The 17,813-nt window shown below is 45.6% G+C and overlaps 1 protein-coding gene across 4 annotated transcripts in view; it reads right to left on the minus strand.

The window, feature by feature from the left end:
- ttc28 (tetratricopeptide repeat domain 28) overlaps positions 1 to 17,813 on the minus strand; it is a 530,600-nt gene that overhangs the window by 10,156 nt on the left and 502,631 nt on the right. For 3 of the 4 annotated variants that reach the window (XM_033043376.1, XM_033043374.1, XM_033043377.1), the window contains exons 20-21: positions 11,954 to 11,977; positions 5,415 to 5,544 (exon numbers count right to left, since the gene is read on the minus strand). In XM_033043376.1, coding sequence (XP_032899267.1) covers positions 5,415 to 5,544; positions 11,954 to 11,977 — 154 coding nt within the window. The remainder of the gene's footprint in view (positions 1 to 5,414; positions 5,545 to 11,953; positions 11,978 to 17,813) is intronic. The other variant, XM_033043375.1, reaches the window with a different exon arrangement.

The following is a 17,813-nucleotide window of genomic DNA, read 5'->3' on the forward strand; positions in this document are numbered from 1 at the left end:
ACATGTGCCAATGACCATGAAAATAAGGAGAGGAACTTTATGAAAATACACAAAGCAATGACTGCTAAGGGTCACTGGCGATTTTTATGATTTACGTACACATCTTATGTTCCCAATAAGAGGCGGGCAAGGAAATTGGGAGGTTCCATGCACATGCTGATTGAGATGCAATGGATTAAGGGGTGCTTAAGGGTTTAATTGGACTAGACAGGCAAGACTAATTGGATGGGGTGACTGATGTAAACAAGAAATTAATGCATTAATAAAAGCACAAGAGATGTTGACAGATGAACAACCGCTGCTGGTGGGGGTTAGGATGCAATCGGCCATGGAAGCAGCAAACTTGGAAGTCACACAGTAGAAATGGGATAATTGTTACATTCACAATGGGATCTGGACCTCCATCCCATCAACTGATCAGCTGAAGGGAAGGGGAAGATAAAAGGAGCAGGTTTGCAAAACAAAAAAACACACAGTGCTGGAGTAAGTCTACAAAGGCTGGAGATGAAAATACAAAAAAAAATGTGAGATAAGGATAGGAGAAGAGTGGATTACAGTGGCTTGCAAAAGTATTCATACCCCTTGAACTTTTCCACATTTTGTCTCGTTACAACCACAAACGTAAATGTATTTTATTGGGATTTTATGTGATAGACCAACACAAAGTGGCGCATAATTGTGAAGTGGAAGGAAAATGATACATGGTTTTCAATTTTTTTTACAAATAAAACACTGAAAAGTGTGGCGTGCAAAAGTATTCAGCCCCCCTGAGTCAATACTATGTAGAACCACCTTTCGCTGCAATTACAGCTGCAAGTCTTTTGGGGTATGTCTCTACCAGCTTTGCACATCTAGAGACTGAATTTTTTGCCCATTCTTCTTTGCAAAATAGCTCAAGCTCAGTCAGATTGGATGGAGAGCGTCTGTGAGCAGCAATTTTCAAGTCTTGCCAGAGATTCTCTATTGGATTTAGGTCTGGACTTTGACTGCGCCATTCTAACACATGAATATGCTTTGATCTAAACCATTCCATTGTAGACTGTATGTTTAGGGTCGTTGTCCTGCTGGAAGGTGAACCTCCGCCCCAGTCTCAAGTCTTTTGCAGACTCCAACAGGTTTTCTTCCAAGGTACACAAAATTGCTGGAGGAACTCAGCGGGTGCAGCAGCATCTATGGAGCGAAGGAAATAGGCGACGTTTCGGGCCGAAACCCTTCTTCAGTCTGAAGAAGGGTTTCGGCCCGAAACGTCGCCTATTTCCTTCGCTCCATAGATGCTGCTGCACCCGCTGATTTCCTCCAGCAATTTTGTGTACCTTCGATATTCCAGCATCTGCAGTTCCCTTTTGAACACAGGTTTTCTTCCAAGATTGCCCTGTATTTGGCTCCATCCATCTTCCCATCAATTCTGACTAGCTTCCCTGTCCCTGCTGAAGAAAAGCATCCCCACAGCATGATGCTGCCACCACCATGTTTCACAGTGGGGATGATGTGTTCAGGGTGATGTGCAGTGTTAGTTTTCCGCCACACATAGCGTTTTGCATTTATGCCAAAAACTTCCAACTTTGGTCTCATCTGACCAAGCACCTTCCTCCACATGTTTGCTGTGTCCCCCACATGGTTTGTGGCAAACTGCAAACGGGACTTCTTATGGCTTTTTTTAAACAATGGCTTTCTTCTTGCCACTCTTCCATAAAGGCCCGATTTGTGGAGTGCACGACTAATAGTTGTCCTGTGGACAGATTCTCCCACCTGAGCTGTGGATCTCTGCAGCTCCTCCAGAGTTACTCTTGGCTGCTTCTCTGATCAATGCTCTCCTTGCCCGGCCTGTCAGTTTAGGTGGACAGCCATGTCTTGGCAGGTTTGCAGTTGTGCCATACTCTTTCCATTTTTGAATGATGGATTGAACAGTGCTCCGTGAGATGTTCAAAGCTTGGGATATCTTTTTATAACCTAACCCTGCTTTAAACTTCTCCACAGCTTTATCCCTGACCTGTCTGGTGTGTTCCTTGGGCTTCATGATGCTGTTTGTTCACTGATGTTCTATAACAAACCTCTGAGGCCTTCACAAAGAACAGCTGTATTGATACTGAGATTAGATTACACACAAGTGGACTCTATTTACTAATTAGGTGACTTCTGAAGGCAATTGGTTGCACTGGATTTTATTTAGGGGTATCAGATTAAAGGGGGCTGAATACTTTTGCATGCCACACTTTTCAGTTTTTTATTTGTAAAAAAATTTGAAAACCATGTATCATTTTCCTTCCACTTCACAATTATGCGCCACTTTGTGTTGGTCTATCACATAAAATCCCAATAAAATACATTTACGTTTGTGGTTGTAACGTGACAAAATGTGGAAAAGTTCAAGGGGTATGAATACTTTTGCAAGCCACTGTATGAAGCCAGAGGAAGGAATATAGGTGGAAGCCACTGAGTTGCTCCAGCACCTCTCGTCTTTGGGATGTGGGAGAAAACTCGGACGAAACCCACACAGCGCCAGGGAGAACATACAAACGCCACACAGACAGCACCCGAGGTCAGAATTGAAGCCGGGTCTCTGGTGCTGTGAGGCAGTGGCTCTGCCCTCTGCGCCTGTGTGCCGCCCATGTAACTCTCGTCAAGAGTTGGTGTGTTCAGGAGAAGCAAAGGCCCGAGCAGAGGAAAGGAGAATTGAGGACAGCGCACAGGTACTTGGCTGCTGGATCCTACTAGCAGAGTTGGAATGAACAATCGATTACTTGCAACAAGCCAAGAACACTCTCACATAATGCATGGAGTTACTGATCAATTTATGTTAATTTAATTGTTCTTACTTCAAGCAAATAAAGTCCAAGACCCAAAAGGAAGTCAATTACGTGCCATCCCAATGACACTGGAGATATATAATATTTAGTTTAGTTTAGGGATACAGTGTGGAAACAGGCCCATCGGCCCACAAGGTCGCACCGACCAACGATCGCCCGTACACTAGTTCTATCATACACACTAGGGACAATTTACAGAAGCCAAACCTGCTCGTCTTTTGAGTGTGCGAGGAAACCGGAGCACCCGGAGAAAACCCACGCGGTCACAGAGAGAACGTGCACACTCCGTACAGACAGCACCCGCACCTGGGTTTCTGGGGCTGTAAGGCAGCAACTCTAAAGCCACACCGCCACATATTGTCCACCTCAAAACGGCAAGCTTTCATTCATGTATCACTGTCACAAGTCAAACAAGTGTTCAGGCCAATGAGAGAAAACCTGTTTCTAATGGTATCACTTGCTTCTAATTTAGATTCAGGAGCCCACCCTGGGCATCTGACAGTGAAACAGCCTTCACCTGTGTCACTGATAAGACAAAAGTGTGTCAGGGAAGAAAAGTGAAGGATGACAAAACTAATTCCCCATCCTGTCAGGAGTGATATGGGATCTGATAAGTTTATTTAGAAAGGGTCTATTCAAATAACTTTCTTGAGAATGTGGATTTTCGGCAGACTGATATTTTGATACAGTGCATTTGAAAGCGCAGCAAATTAAACAGAGTAAATGGCTCGCTCCCGGAAGGTAACAGCACGGCAGATAATTTTTTCAAAGTCATTTTACCATAATGGCTGTGATGATTAAGAGCGGAGAAATAATCAGCCAAGCCCGACTCCGAGTCACTCACATATTTAAAAGGCAATTTTAAAATAGTGAAAGATTTTGTCAACTTTCCACATCTTCCTCTGAATTAAAGAGGCAGTGAGTGTCAATTTAATGTCTATTTAAAGGAAATAATTACAATTTTCCTGTTAAAAGAGAAAATCTTAAAAAATATTCTGTTTTAAACCCCAGACTTCTGACATGAATTGATGAGTAGAACAAGCCACGATGTCACTTCAAGAATGAAAATGTTTTGAAGAAGATGCACAAGTTGGTTAAATTTATGCGTCGCTATGTATCCACCTTCTCACTTTCCCCTGTGGTGTCAAAATAAGGTGGCACAAGGGATTGTCGAATCATTCTGTGGAACAACAGCGGCTGAGGGGAGCCCTGATAGAAATATATAAATTTATGAGAGGAATAGATATGGGAGAGTGTTGGAACATCTTTCCCGGGGTGGAAATGTTAAGGACTAGAGGGCATGGTTTTGAGACGAGAGGGGCAAAGTGTAAAGGAGATGTGTGGGTCAGGTTTTGTTTTACACAGAGGGTGGTGGGTGACTGGAATGTGCTGCCAGGGGTGGTGGTGAAGGCAGATATGATGCTTTTAGATAGGCACATGAATATGCGGATAGGAGGGATATGGATCACGGGCAGGCAGAGGAGATTAGTTTAACTTGGCAATATGTTCAGCACAGACATTGTTGTCCGAAGGGCCTGATCCAGTGCTTTACTGTTCCATACTCTACTATATCATGTTCATAAGTGATAGGAGCAGAATTAGGCCATTCGGCCCAACGGAGTTCTTGCATAATGTAGAAACATTTACTAGTGTAAGGCCAGGCATACTTTGATAGAGGGATGTTACCATGGATACATAGAGTCATACAGCAGGGAAACAGGCCCTTCGGCCAAACTCAAGCATGTCAACCTAGTGTTCATCTAAGCTTGCCCCATTTGCGTGTGTTTGGCCCATATCCCCCCAAACCTTCTTTATTCCTAAGTTCATTAATGATAGGAGCAGAATTAGACTATTCGGCCCATCAAGTCTACTCTGCTATTCAATCATGGCTGATCTATCCCTCCCTCCCAACCCCATTTTCCTGCTTTTCCCAATAACCGCTGGCACCTGTACTAATCAAGAATCTATCTATCTATCTCTGCCTTAAAAATATCCATTGACGGCCTCCACAGCCTTCTCTGGCAATGTATTCCACCGATTCACCACCCTCTGACGCAGGAAATTCCTCCTAAAGGAATGTCCTTCTATTCTGAGCCTATGACCTCTTGTCCTAGACTCCCAAACTAGGGGAAACATCCTCTCCACATCCACTCTATCCAAGACTTTCACAAGTTTAGATGCATCATCCCCAAACTGGATGTTAGTTGCCTTGATGCAGGAAGGTGATTATCCTTGCACATGGGACGACCGTAAAAACCCCGACTACTGGCCTGTTTTGTATTAGTTAACGGCACCAGCAGCAGGCTCATCCTGCAGCGTAACCGGTCTTTATGAAGCTATGTCGTAGAACATTGAACGATTGGGTTGGGCGATGGAAAAGAAAGTGGGCTTCTGAAAACACAGAGGCATCGTAGACCAGGGAAATCAGAGGAGGAGACAGGCAATGATTGGAAACCAAGGGAGGATGTGCAGGAAGGAACTGCGGATGGTAGACACAAAATTCTGGTGAAACTCAGCAGGACAGGCACCATTGATAAAAGGAATGGGTGACCCGTATAGCAAATCTCCAGTCCACTGCTACATATCAAATATTAAGTTGCATCATACCTAAAGCGGCCAGGAACTCGTGACATCCGGGCAGTCGCCAGAGCTGGACGCTGATGGACAGTTGAATGGGTGCTGTACAAAAGTCCTGTTCTTTCTCGCCAGTCTGAAGTTGAACGAGGACTTGGTGGAGCTGTGGGGAGAAACAGAGCAATATTCTAAAGGAAAGCACACTAAAGACAAGGAGGTCTGACGTGGATTGTGCGCTAAATGGTATGAGAGTAATCTTGATGTTTTAGTGGATGGATCACTAAAGTGTTCAACACACTGTTTCCAATGTGTTAATGAAGCAAGCTGAACACAGAGGCAATGCAGCATGTTCAGCTGTATGGTGGTGCTCAACGCAACATAGAAACCTGGTCTGATGACCGTGACGTGGTCATTTAAACTACAGCTCACTGGGTCAGGGAATGTCTCTGATGTTTGGTTTTCCAGGACCAATTGTTAACCACTTCTCTGATCACATCACACTCAGTCCAGTTGATGATAACTGCATCTAATGCACAGACACAACTATTTGAGGAATCTACACTTTTTACAATGCTGCACGTAGTTCTGCATATCTTGTGTACAGTCCATGTTGTCCAATTCTTCAAGAAACTATTTTCACAAGTTCACAAGTTATAGGAGTAGAATTAGGCCATTCGGCCCATCGAGTCTACTCCGCCATTCAGTCATGGCTGATCTCCGCCTCCTAATCCCATTTTCCTGCCTTCTCCCCATAACCCTTGATACCCGTTCTAATCAAGAATTTGTCTCTCTCTGCCTTAAAAAATATCCACTGACGGCCTCCACAGCCCACTGTGGCAATGAGTTCCACAGATTCACCACCCTCTGACTAAAGAAATTCCTCCTCACTTCCTTTCTAGAAGAGTGCCCTTTAATTCTGAGGCTATGACCTCTGGTCCTAGACTCTCCCACCAGTGGAAACATCCTTTCCACATCCATTCTATCTATGCCTTTCATTATTCTGTAAGTTTCAAGGAGGTCCCCCCTCAACCTTCTAAACTCCTGAGGCGCAGTGCTGCCAAGTGCTCATCATATGCTAACCCACTCATTCTTGGAATCATTCTCTGAAAGCTTTATTCATTTTACTTTACTTCATTTTATATTCCTAAAGGACATAAACTGCTGGTGTGACTCAGAGGGTCAGGCAGCATCACTGGAGAACATGGATAGCTGATGGAGAGTCGTACAGATGAAAGGGGGCCAGGTTTGGGTGAATCTGAGAACATAGCACAGGGGCAGGCGTGGAGGTGAGGGAGCTACAATAATGATACTAGGAAGGTACCTGTCCAGATGAAGATGGTGGATCAGGTAGGGTAGAGCCCTTTAACTCATGCTAAATAAGGCCCTCCTCCAGAGGTTACGACGAATGTCAGTGCTTGATAGAAGTATATAAGATTATGAGAGGCATAGATAGGGTAAACAGTTTTTCTCAGGGTGGAAATGTCCATCACTGGAGGACATAGCTATGAAGTGAAAGGGAAAAAGTTTAATGGAGATGTGCGGGGAGAGTGGCAGGGGTCTAGAATGCATTGCCAGGGGTGGTTTTGGAGGCAGATACGATAATGGTGTATAAGAGGCTTTTAGAGAGGCACATGGAAGTGAAGGGAATGGAGGGTTATGGATCATGTTCAACAGAGGAGATCAGTTTAACATGGCATCATAACATGGCACAAGTGTTGGAGTACAAAACTTACAAAATTCTTAAGGGGTTGGACAGGCTAGATGCAGGAAGATTGTTCCCGATGTTGGGGAAGTCCAGGACAAGGGGTCACAGCTTAAGGATAAGGGGGAAATCCTTTAAAACCGAGATGAGAAAAACTTTTTTCACACAGAGAGTGGTGAATCTCTGGAACTCCCTGCCACAGAGGGTAGTCGAGGCCAGTTCATTGGCTATATTTAAGAGGGAGTTAGATGTTGCACTGACTAAATCTCGTTGCACTGACGTGCAATGACAATAAAAGATATATTATTATGTGGCCCTTGTGGCTAAGGGGATCAGAGGGTATGGAGAGAAGGCAGGTACGGGATACTGAGTTGGGTGATCAGCCATGATCATATTGAATGGCGGTGCAGGCTCGAAGGGCCGAATGGCCTACTCCTGCACCTAATTTCTATGTTTCTATATTTCTATGTAATGCCCCTGTCCCAGGAAACCTGAACGGAAACCTCTGGAGACTTTACGCCCCACCCAAGGTTTCCGTGCGGTTCCCGGAGGTTGCAGGTGGTTGCCGGAGGTTGCAGGTACTGGAAGCAGGTAGGGAGACTGACAAAAACCTCTGGGAACCGCACGGAAACCTTGGGTGGGGCGCAAAGTCTCCAGAGGTTTCCGTTCAGGTTTCCTAAGTGGGACAGGGGCATAACTCAGCGAGTCAGGCAGCATCTCTGGAGAACATGGATGACTTGGCATCATGCTCGGCACAAACGTTGTCGGCCGAAGGGCCCGTTCCTGTGCTGTACTCTTCAATGTTCTCTGTACATTCTCAGACACTAAACAGGGGGCTGGTCTTTTCAATTAGGGTTGGCAAGGAGGCAAGTCAGTGAGGAGCTGTGCTTCTAATGACTCTCCAGTGACTGGAGCTGGAGAGAGAGTGTGTCAGTGTCCCAGGGGATGCAAGGGGTGTAATGTAAACATCAACAATGCAGAGGAAGGGAATGTTATAAAATACAGATCTCAGTCTGCAAAACACACTCAAGCAGGACAAGTAGGTAGCAGAGGTGGGGCACGAGGGAAATTCATAATTCCTTGGTATCTATCAGAGAGATCTCGCACCGAAACCTCATAATAGAGTGGAGGCGTCTCTCTGGGTAAATAACAAGCCAATTTGCAGAATAATATTCACACTATTCAAGGTTTTAGCAGTACAATATTTTGACTGATAAAAATTGAAGGCAGGTTTGGCTGCCGGGGACTCTGCAGGTTGTTGCTCAGCTCGTTTACATGTGTGTGTGACTTGCCTGAAATTGGCAGATTGCTCATCAATAGGAGGAACATGGAAATAAATATCACTCCACCTCCGCTTGGTTCTGCTGCTCGGCGGCACCCCCTCCTGGTGTCAGAGGCACCCCCTCCTGGTGTCAGAGGCACCCCCTCCTGGTGTCAGAGGCACCCCCTCCTGGTGTCAGAGGCACCCCCTCCTGGTGTCAGAGACACCCCCTCCTGGTGTCAGAGACACCAGCGGCCATCTCAGCCAGAGCAATGGATTAAACTTTGTAGTTTAGTTTATTGTCACGTGTACCGAGATACAGTGAAAAGCTTTTTTGCATGTTAACCAGTCAGCAGAAAGACAGGATAGGATTACAATCGATCCATTTTCAGTGTACAGATACGTGATAAGGGAATGTTTACGAAAGAACTGCAGATGCTGGAAAAATCGAAGGTAGACAAAAATGCTGGAGGAACTCAGCGGGTGAGGCAGCATCTGTGGAGAGAAGGAATAGGTGATGTTTCGGGTCGAGACCCGAAACATCACCTATTCCTTCTCTCCACAGATGCTGCCTCACCCGCTGAGTTCCTCCAGCATTTTTGTCTACCATGATAAGAGAATAACATATAGTGCAAGATAAAGCCAGCAAAGTCCGATCAATTATAGCCCGAGGGTCATCGAAGAGATAGATAGTAGTTCAGCACTGCTCTCTGGTTGCGGTAGGATGATTCAGATGTCCAATAACAGCTGGGAAGAAATTGTCCCCGAATCTGGTGGTGCGCGTTTCCTCACAGTCGTGTTTAAATAAGACAGGTGCAGGGGAGTGCGATATGTGAGCAACGTAGTGATGGGATAAAAAGGAACTGCAGATGCTGGTTAATACCAAAGATAGACACAATATGCTGGAGTAACTCAGCGGGTCAGGCAGCTTCTCTAGAGAACATGGATAGACTATGCTTCGGGTCGGGACCCTTCTGATCAGTCTGAAGAAGGGTCCCGACCCAAAGCATCACCTGTCCATGTTCTCCAGAGATGCTGAGTTACTCTTGCATTTTGTGGCCATCCTTAGCAAGGCAGTGAGATATTGGAGAAATAAGGTTAAACAATGCTAGATTGGTAACAAGAACTTTTTATGTGATTATCATAGAGAGAGAAAAATCAGTCAATGAAAAGGAACTGCACTGACTTAGTGCTCGAGGAATAACAGGACTTCAAACGGCATCTGTTCAATCTCAGGACATAGGTTAGTCAAGCCTGTCTCGTATGTGGGGTTGGGGTAACTAGGGTGCAAGGTCACAGTTAGGTCACATTTCAGAATTACAGCCTCAGACCGTTCAGTTAAAGATAATTGATATCGGGAATGGTCAAACAGTTGGGAATCGCCTACAGTTGCAGTGGTTGCGGGTGTTGGTGTTGGCGGTGGTGGCCGCGGGAGGTCCTACAGCAGCCGGGCGAGCGAGCGGATTGAGCGCAGCCTGCGGCAGCCGCACGGAGCGGCGGTGGAAGGAGCCGACAGCATCGCGCTGGGCCAGGCCGACCCCTACTTCATCCATCCAGTGCTGCCAGGACGCCGGGCCTTAAAGTGAGAAAATAAGAAACTGCAGATCTCCTTGGGACAAGATCAGACTTTTCAAAGACTTGGAAGTTGCAAGATGGTGCCTGAACTGTTGCAGAGGAGGATCTATTGTAATCATGTGCAGTGTGATTTGTGTAGGAAGGAACTGCAGATGCTGGTTTAAACCGAAGTTGACACAAAATGCGGGAGTAACTCAGCGGGACAGGCAGCATCTCTGCAGAGAAGGAATGGGTGACGTTTCGGGTCGAGACCCTTCTTCAGCGTGATTTAACTGGATAACACACAGAGCAAACTTTTCACTGTACACGTGACAATAAATAAGCTAACTAAACAAGACTAAACAAAACCTAAATACAAGCTATGTTAAATGGCTCTTTGGAAAAGATGACTATCATTGCATAATCCTGTATTCCAAACATGAATCTTTCTCCCTGCATCAATTGTCTCAGAAGTGTGCATGCACTCCAGTTGGATCTTTTCCAAACTGCCCACTCAGGCTAAATAATAAATGCTTCTCCCCATATCCCCTGACTCCGCTATCTTTAAGAGCCCTATCTAGCTCTCTCTTGAAAGTATCCAGAGAACTGGCCTCCACCGCCCTCTGAGGCAGAGAATTCCACAGACTCACAACTCTCTGTGAGAAAAAGTGTTTCCTCGTCTCCGTTCTAAATGGCTTACTCCTTATTCTTAAACTGTGGCCCCTGGTTCAGGACTCCCCCATCATATAGAACACGTTTCCTCCCTTTAGCGTGTCCAAACCCGTAACAATCTTATATGTTTCAATAAGATATCCTCTCATCCTTCTAAACTCTAGAGTGTACAAGCCCAGCCGCTCCATTCTCTCAGCATATGACAGTCCCGCCATCCCGGGAATTAACCTTGTAAACCTATGCTGCACTCCCTCAATAGCAAGAATGTCCTTCCTCAAATTAGGGGACCAAAACTGCACACAATACTCCAGGTGTGGTCTCAATAGGGGCCTGTACAACTGCAGAAGGACCTCTTTGCTCCTATACTCGACTCCTCTTGTTATAAAGGCCAATATGCCATTCGCTTTTTTCACTGCCTGCTGTACCTGCATGCTTACTTTCATAGATTGATGAACAAGGACCCCCAGATCCTGTTGTACTTCCCTTTTTCCCCAACTTGAAGCCATTTAGTTAGTAATCTGCCTTCCTGTTTTTGATACCAAAGTGGATAACCTCACATTTATCCATATTAAACTTAATCTGCCATACATCTGCCCACTCCCCCAACCTGTCCAAGTCACCCTGCATTCTCATAGCATCCTCCTCACAGTTCACACTGCCACCCAGCTTTGTGTCATCTGCAAATTTGCTAACGTTACTTTGAATCCCTTCATCCAAATCATTGATGTATGTTGTAAATAGCTGCGGTCCCAGCACCGAGCCTAGCGGTACCCCACAAGTCACTGCCTGCCATTCTGAAAGGGACCCGTTAATCCCTACTCTTTGTTTCCTGTCTGCCAACCAATTTTCTATCCATGTCAGCACTCTACCCCCATATGCCTCTAAACCTCTCCGTACCTACCTCAACTACTTTCTCTGGCAGCCTGCTCCATATACCTACCACACTCAATTGCCCCTCAGTTTCCCCTCTCATCTTAAACCCATGTCCTCTGATTCTTGATTCCCCTACTCTTAGTAAAAGACTCTGTGCATTCATCCTATCTATTCCCCTCATATCGTATGCACCTCTATAAGGTCATCCCTGTGCTCCAAGGAATAAAGTTCTAGCCTGTCAATGAAGCTCAGGAAATGTTTCAGTTGGCACAGCAGTTGACACAATCAAACTAAGAATAAAGGAGGGGAGGGAGTAAGAAATAAAAAGTGCACATTTGTTACTAAATGCAGGTTTCTACAATGCATCGGAGCAGCATAAAGAGTGTGAATCGCAATGGGAGCAATACGAAAATAGACAATCAGTGAGAACTCTCTACGGATCAAAGTGTTAGCACAGTTCACTACAAATTCCAGTGCTTTAACTACATTAATCCAGTTAGATGCACTTACCAATCCAACCATATTTTTTACAGCCTTCAAAGAGGAAGTCAGGAGAAAGAAAAACAAGCTTTAGATTCATGCATAGGTGATATTCAAGTTGCAGTAAATTGAAACAGCAAGTTGTCAAATAGCATAGCTTAAACAAATATACACACAAGCAGGAGGAGACCGACACAACACTGTTAACTTGCATTAAACACATATCTGTTTAATTAGTTTAATTGAGAGTGATGATGGCAGCTGCAATAGAGAAATATTATGTGAAGCAGATGGTTCCGATTTTGAGGGCGAGTCGTTGTTGTTTAGTTTGGAGTTACAGCGTGAAAACAGGCCCTTCGGCCCACCGAGTCCGCACCGACCAGCGATCCCAGCACACTAACACTATCCTACGCACACTAGGGACAATTTACATTTATACCAAGCCAATTAACCTACAGACCTATTGTGTCAGCAGGCCTGTTCTGTTGCTGCAAGTAAAAACGTCACTGTTCAGTTGTGCTACAACAATCAAACATTCTTGACCCTCATGACGCTTGACGAAAAGATGACAGGAAATGGTGAAAGAAAGTCCTAAAAATCTACACCTGGCTGAAGGACAGACACAAGCAGTTTCAATCATCACTCGGTGATTCCACTAATTTACTGCACCAGTTACATACAGCAGCAGCTCTGCATAGGTTAGCTCATTAAAAGAACATCTGGAATTTGTGCTGTTGGATATCAGCCCACGATCATTTATCACATTTGTTTTTAAATCCTTTGTCCACTAATTTAATGGGGACATTAATCTGTTAAAATATCATAAAGGAATTTGATATAAACATATTGCATTCAATATTATTGAACAGCACAAGTTCAAAATATTAATTCTCTCCCCCATTTATTTGCCAATATTTAATTGATTTCTGAATTTTGAATGAGTCCTTGTTTCGCTTCTGGTCTTTTTTCACTGTATTCACTATTCAGTGGCAGGGATTAGTCTTTTCGAGATAAGTGACAGGGATGAAGCCTCTCCCCGTCTCTGGATCTTCGGTGGTCAATGGCGTGGTGAGATCAAACATTACTGTGCGGCTTAACATTTGATCAGCCAGTTATTCAGGTGATCTTTTCACCAGCAAACCAGGGAATGGTTGTAATCTAGGTTTGTATTCCAATGCCTCTATAATCTACATAATCCCAGGAGCAGCATTGTCATTCTACGCTTTCCAAACAATAATATATACAGTGTAATACACAAAATGCTGGAGTAACTCGAGCTACGGTCCCTAAGAATAAAGGTATTCCAGAAGATGAGATGAACATGTAGCACCGATTCTGGTGTGAGCGAATGTTTTGAGAGGTGGTGCAGAGGGAACGTCACCAGGATCAGGCATTGCTGTGACTGCATTGCTGTGACACAGGATTTACAAACCCAACATTGGCTGACTGGGGGCTCTTTGATTTGAGTGTCACCAGAGCTGAATACACAAGCAGTGCAATAAACAGCGTCGCATATCCGTTACTGTTCCACAAATCTCTTCTAATAATAATAATAATACATTTTATTTATGGGCGCCTTTCAAGAGTCTCAAGGACACCTTACAAAAATTGAGCATGTAGAGGAAAAACATGTAAGGGGAATGAAATAAATAGTAGAGACATGACTAGTACACAAAGTAAAGACAGAATTCAATACAAAACACAGTATGAGGCAATTAATGCACAGATGAAAAGGGACGGGGACGTGGGGCTAAGGATAGGCAGAGGTGAAGAGATGGGTCTTGAGGCGGGACTGGAAGATGGTGAGGGACACGGAATTGCGGATCAGTTGGGGGAGGGAGTTCCAGAGCCTGGGAGCTGCCCTGGAGAAGGCTCTGTCCCCAAAACTGCGGAGGTTGGACTTGTGGATGGAGAGGAGACCGGCTGATGTGGATCTGAGGGACCGTGAGGGTTGGTAGGGGGAGAGGAGGTCAGTGAGATATGGGGGGGCCAGATGGTGGAGGGCTTTGTAGGTGAGGACCAGGATTTTGTAGGTGATCCGGTGGGAGATGGGAAGCCAGTGAAGTTTTTTGAGGACTGGAGTGATGTGATGCCAGGATTTGGTGTGGGTGATGAGTCGGGCGGCTGCGTTCTGGACCAGTTGGAGTCGGTTGATGTAGGTGGAGCTGATGCCAAGGAGAAGTGAGTTGCAATAGTCCAGTCGGGAGGAGATGAAGGCATGGATGAGTCTTTCAGCAGCAGGCGGTGTGAGAGAGGGTCTGAGTTTGGCGATGTTGCGGAGATGAAAGAAGGAGGTTTTAATGACATGGCGGATGTGAGGCTCAAGGGAGAGGGTGGAATCAAAGATCACGCCAAGGTTGCGGGCCTGGGGAGATGGGGAGACAGTGGTGCCGTCTTATTCTGTCTTATCGCTGTTGAGTTTGAGGAAATTATGTTGCATCCAGGTTTTTATAGCTGACAAACAGGAGTTGATATGGGAGAGGGGGGGGGGTTGTGGGGGGATTTGGTGCCAAGGTAAATCTGGGTGTCATCAGCGTAACAGTGGAAGTCCAGATTGAAGTGGCGGAGTATCTGACCAAGGGGGAGGATGTAGATGATGAAGAGGAGGGGGCCGAGTACGGAGCCTTGGGGAACGCCTTGAGTGACTGCGGCTGTAGCAGAGGTGTGGTTGTGGAGAGAGATGAAGTGGGATCTGTTGGAAAGGTAGGAACGGAGCCAGCTGAGTGCAGAGCCTTCAATGCCGAGGTCTTTGAGTCTGGTGAGCAGGATGTTATGGTTCACTGTATCGAAAGGCTGCGCTCAGGTCGAGGAGGATGAGGATGTTGAGGGAACCAGTGTCAGCAGAGGTGAGGAGGTCGTTGAGGACTTTGAGGAGAGCAGTTTCTGTGCTATGGAGGGGGCGAAAGCCAGATTGGAGGGGTTCAAGTAGGTTATACGCAAGGAGGTGGGAATGAAGTTGCGACGCAACGATACGCTCCAAGGTTTTTGAAAGAAAGAAATAAAGAAAGCTTCTGACCTTTGAAGCTTTGAAAATGAGCATTTATTGAACTACACTTTGTTGTGAAGTAACTTAAGCAATGCTGTTGATTTGCTATGGCAAACCCTTCAGGAATCTACCAGCAGCAGATAATGTTGAATTCTTTACGGGCTGAGGACCGCTTGATTAGATTAGATTCGTTGAAGGGAATGTACGCTGCAGCCCACTTCTTCATGGGCAGATTCCGCCTCAGCAGTGTTATTCACAGAGCTGCCAACATTGGGTGAGAGTTGAGAGTAAGAAATTGCGAGGGAGCATAGCGGCCGATGGGGAAGTGTGTGGGAGGGGGGAGCTTTTGCATTTTTCAGCTTGAAATTGTGCAATCTGGTGCATACTGTAGCGAGTCTTTTAACTTACACTTGAATGCAACATTTATGCTTCAAATTGGATTAGGTATGAATAAGGTTAGACTAAATTACATTCCCAATTACATTCCAGGATAGAACCAGGCTCTGATCAACAGGTGCAGCACATGAATGACCGTAGTATATTCTTGTATGGAAATCAGATTATAATTCATGCTGTTATGCATATATATAGAGAAACAAAAACATAGAAACAAGGCAAGAGAAGTCAGACTTCCATCACTGTTCTGTACAAATAAAACAATCAACCTTACCCTTTGACTATAGAAACAAGATGAAAATAATGTCACATATTCAACCGTATATGGTTCAATGAAATTAAGATATATATGTAAAACATATATATGGAAACAGGCCCTTCGGCCCACCAAGTCCACACCGACCAGCAATCTACCATACACCAGTTGTATCCTACACGCCAGGGACAATTTACAGAAGCCAATTAACCTACAAACCTGCACTTCTTTCGGTTGTGGGAGAAACCAGAATATCCAGAGAAAACCATGTGGTCATAAGGAGAATGTACAATTACTGTACAGACAGCACCCATAGTCAGGATCAAATCTTGGTCTGTGGTGCTGCAAGGCAGCAACTCTACCGCTGCGCCACCGTGCCACCCCATTACATTATTTTTCTGATATATATTTATTATGGTGTCATGTCAATAAAGATGAACACATGATTCTGATTTCTGCCCTTAGTTGGATAACACACATCTCCAGTCATTGTGTTTTATGGCTGGTTTTCAACCTCTTCAGTCTGAAGGTCTCGACCCGAAACATCACCTATTCTTTCTCTCCAGAGATGCTGCCTGTCCTGCTGAGTTATTCCAGCTTCTAGTGTCTATCTTCAGTTTAAACCACCATCTGCAGTTCCTTCCTACACTCTTTGTTAAGTGAAACAGGTCCTATTATCATAATATTATTCACCTCAACTAAGTATTTTCTTCACCTCCACTGCTGCAGAGAATACAATCCCAGTTATCAAATCTTTCTTCAAAGTGAAAAAAAAAAATCCAGCCCTGCCAATATGGTCATAAATCGCCCCTGGATCATCTCCAGAACGATGTACCCTTTCTACAGTGTGTCATAGTCTTACAGCATGGAAGCAGGTCCTTCATCCCAACTTGTCCATGCAGATAAAGATGCCCCATCTAAACTGGTCCCACTTATCCGCATTTGGCTCATATCCCTTTAAACCTTGTGTGTGCCAGTGTGTGTGTGTAAGGTTGTGTGTTAGGTTGTGTGTGAGTGTGTGTGAGAGTGTGTGTCAGTGAAGCGGCGACAACACCTGGAGTGAACGGAGACTTGGCGAAGGTACACAAAAATGCTGGAGAAACTCAGCGGGTGCAGCAGCATCTATGGTGCGAAGGAAATAGGCAACGTTTCGGGCCGAAACCCTTCTTCAGACTGATGGGGGGTGGGGCAGGGAGAAGAAAGGAGAAAGGAGGAGGAGGAGCCCAAAGGCTGAGGAAGGGGAGGACTTGGCGATGTCCGGGGAGCATTTCCCTCTCTCTCCCCCTCCCCGGGAATGCAGGCTGGCCCAGGTGCTCTGTGTCCAGCTGGGGTCCGGGGGAGGTGAGGGTCAGTGACCTAGGGGTCCGGGGGAGGTGAGGGACAATGACCCGGGGGTCGGGCATCGGAGCGGAGCTATAGCCCGAGATTCATCCCCCCTGCTCCGGAGGCGGCACCGATGCCCCCACTCACCCAGTCCGTTCTTGGCTCTGGACTGGGGTTAAAACTCCATGCGGTGTGCTGGAGAAATGCTGGAGAAATGCTTGAGTCTGAAGGAGGGTCAAACTCAGACATAGATGCTGCCTCACCTGCTGAGTTTCTCCAGCATTTTTGCCCACATTGCCATTTTAAATAGTGTGCGATGGGCTTAAGCCAATGAAATTGCTCGTTCTTTATGGCAAACCTGCCGACAGAAAACTATTCTCATTGGTGAATGTGGAGGAGCGCGACTTTATTTATTTATTTATTTATATATATATATATATTAAAAAATTTTTAGCGTGAGAACTTCCGTCATCAGCGTGAGAGCGTGAGAATTTTGTCAAATGCTCGAGTCTCACGCTCAATGCGTGAGAGTTGGCAGCCCTGTATTCAAAACAGCTGCCCTTCGAGACTGTTCCATATCCAACTTCCTCTTCTCACCTGTAGTACCAAAGGCTGTACCACTCACTAACCTCCCCTAGGCTTCTGCAGAGAGTGCTGACCTGCTGGTGTTGTCGTGTGCAACCAAGCCAGAGAATGGGACTCCTTCATCGTTTCGCTGAACACCTCCGCTAAACCTACCTGATCTCCCGGCTGCTCAACACTCACTCCCCCTCCCATTCCCACACTGACCTTTCTGTCCTGGGCCTCCTTCATTGTCAGAGTGAGGCCCAGTGCCAAATTGGAGGAACAGCACCTCATATTACACACCCTAGCGGTATGAATGAACATTGACTTCTCTAACCAAGCAGCCCTTGCTTTCCCTCTCTCTC

Source organism: Amblyraja radiata, chromosome 25, assembly GCF_010909765.2.
Source record: "Amblyraja radiata isolate CabotCenter1 chromosome 25, sAmbRad1.1.pri, whole genome shotgun sequence".
NCBI classification, from domain to species: Eukaryota; Metazoa; Chordata; class Chondrichthyes; order Rajiformes; family Rajidae; genus Amblyraja; species Amblyraja radiata.